We start from the raw sequence: 2500 nt of genomic DNA on the forward strand, positions 1-2500 counted from the left end.
GTGTCTGTCTGTGACTGTGTGTGTGTCTGTCTGTGACTGTGTGTGTGTGCGCGTGACTGTGTGTGCGTGTGTGACTGTGTGTGTGTGTGCGCGTGTGACTGTGTGTGTGTCTGTGTGTGCGCGTGTGTGTGTGTGTGTGTGTGTGTGTGTGTTTGCAGGCATTACAGGAAGCGCTCCAGCTCGAAGGGCCGGTCCGGCAGCAGGTCTAAGAGCCGGTCGCCAGACTCCAAGCGCTCTAAGAAGGAGGAGCAGACGGGATCCCGCACCCGCGAGCGCAGCCGCAGAGAGAGGTCACGCAGGTCACGCTCCAGAGAACGCAAGAGACCGAGGTCAGGCTCGCGCCGCGCATGCACCGCACACATCCGCTCCGCTGCGCTGCTGACGCTCTGCTCTGTCACCTCTCTTCACAGGCGCTCCAGGAGTCGAGACAGGAGACGCTCACGCAGCCGAGAGCGCAGGAGCCAAGGGAGGAGGTCAGCATACAGCAGCGCTTCTCAACTCCAGTCCTCGCGACCCACCGCTCTTGAGTGTGTCTCTTATCACTTCAGACGTTTGTTCTGTTCGATTCCAGTTGGAAGGGAGCATTATATGTTCCATTCAAAGGGCATTAAAGTGTGCGAGATGTGAGTTTAAGTTATATTACAGAGGAGTATTATGTCACACTGTGTAGGGACCCTGTGAATCGGAACACAGTTCACACATGCTCTGTTCTAACGAGCGGCTGATCTGAATCAGGTGTGTTAAATAACAGAGACATGCAAATTATGCAGAGCGGTGGAATGCCAGGACTGGAATTGAGAACCGCTGTCCTACATTATCTACACACAGCCACCTCAGCGCTTTGACAGTGTGTGTGCTTGAACTTGCTGTGTAACGCTGCGCTCCGAGACCCCCTGGACTGAAACAGATCTGGTGCAGAAAGAATTTTCACTCAGAAATTGCTAGTGAATTTCACAACTAATCACAAAGAAACAGCAACTAATTTTAGTTTTATTTACAACAGTGTAGAAGGCCTCAGCACACTTCCAAGATGACTTTAAATGATTCAAAATTAGACAAAACAAGTTGTAAGCTGAAATCATATATGTATTATATATTTTATTTTATTTTAAAAATCTGTATGTACATATAAAACATTTATTATTATCATGTTGAAAACAGCTGTGTGGAATTCTTTCAGGTTACTTTGATGAATAGAAAGTTCAGAAGAACAGCATTTATCTGAAATTGAATTCTTTAATATTATAAATATCTTTATCATCACTTTTGATCAATTTAAAGCATCCTTGCTAAATAAAAGTATTAATTTCTGATCTTCGGATCTTTCTATTCATCAAAGAATCCTGAAAAAATTTCCAACATTGATAATAATCAGGAATGTTTCTCGAGCAGCAAATCAGCATATTATACTGATTTCTGAAGATCATGTGACACTGAAGACTGGAGTAATGATGCTGAAAATACAGCTGCGCATCACAGAAATACATTACAGTTTAACAGATATTAAAACCGAAAGCAGTTATTTTAAATAGTAAAAATATTTCACAATATTACAGCTTTTGTTGTATTTTGGATCAAATAAATGCAGGCTTGGTGAGCAGAAGAGACTTCTTTAAAATACATTTAAAATATTACTGTTCAAAGTCTTTTGACTGGTAATGTACAATATACCGTATACAAGTTTTGTCAAGATTTATAATATTTTATCAAATGATTGCTACTTTTGTGAAATCTAGAAAATCATATAAATTCATCGGTAAAAAAAAAAAAAGTCTGCACCAGAGAGAACATTACATTTTGGGATTATGGAATTTAATTATTTGAATTTATCACCACTCCTAGTTTCTGTAAATAAGACGTTTGCAACTAAGCAGCTTTGCCATTATAGCAGAAGTATTTGGAGTCAAAAGCTTGTGATCTGCTGATCTTACAGCAAGGAGAAGTCTGAGAACGCAGAGCTGTCCGCTGACAAGAAGAAGATCAAGGAGGAGAAGGAGGAGGAGAAGGCTGAAGATGTAAGTGTGTTTCAGTCAGCTCAGGTCTTCAGACTTCTTCTTTCGTCAGATGTCGTCTTCTGAAGGCCTTGGTGATCAGAGCTCACTGCACATTAACCTGATTCACGACGGTTGGTTCTGCAGCAGGACTTTGACCAGAACACTCTGGAGGAGGAGATGAGGAAGAGGAAGGAGCGAGTGGAGAAGTGGAGGGAGGAGCAGAGGAAGAAAGCCATGGAGAACATCGGAGAACTCAAGAAGGAGCTGGAGGAGATGAAGCAGGGGAAGAAGTGGAGTCTGGAGGACGATGACGGTCAGAGAGCCTTCACTCATTCAGACAAACTAACTGATATGCATCACACTGTTAGGAAAGTCTTGAGAGCTCTGATGCCGTTTTCAGACAAAAAAATTCTCATTTAACTCGTTTCCATTTATTTTTCCATTACGGATTTTTAAAAAGTCTACGTTAAAGAGCTATAAGACATGAAACGAACCAAACATCACAT

At 42.3% G+C, this 2500-nt stretch overlaps 1 protein-coding gene across 1 annotated transcript in view; it reads left to right on the forward strand.

The window, feature by feature from the left end:
• The window catches only part of LOC107657194 (probable ATP-dependent RNA helicase DDX46), a 32018-nt gene that overhangs the window by 1683 nt on the left and 27835 nt on the right, over positions 1-2500 (forward strand). Inside the window, exons 2-5 of the mRNA XM_016445219.1 lie at positions 159-329; positions 411-473; positions 1934-2015; positions 2139-2387. Of these exons, the coding sequence (XP_016300705.1) occupies positions 159-329; positions 411-473; positions 1934-2015; positions 2139-2387 (565 nt within the window). The remainder of the gene's footprint in view (positions 1-158; positions 330-410; positions 474-1933; positions 2016-2138; positions 2388-2500) is intronic.

The sequence above is a fragment of the Sinocyclocheilus anshuiensis genome, unplaced genomic scaffold, assembly GCF_001515605.1.
Source record: "Sinocyclocheilus anshuiensis isolate Anshui unplaced genomic scaffold, SAMN03320099.WGS_v1.1 scaffold4098, whole genome shotgun sequence".
NCBI lineage: Eukaryota > Metazoa > Chordata > Actinopteri > Cypriniformes > Cyprinidae > Sinocyclocheilus > Sinocyclocheilus anshuiensis.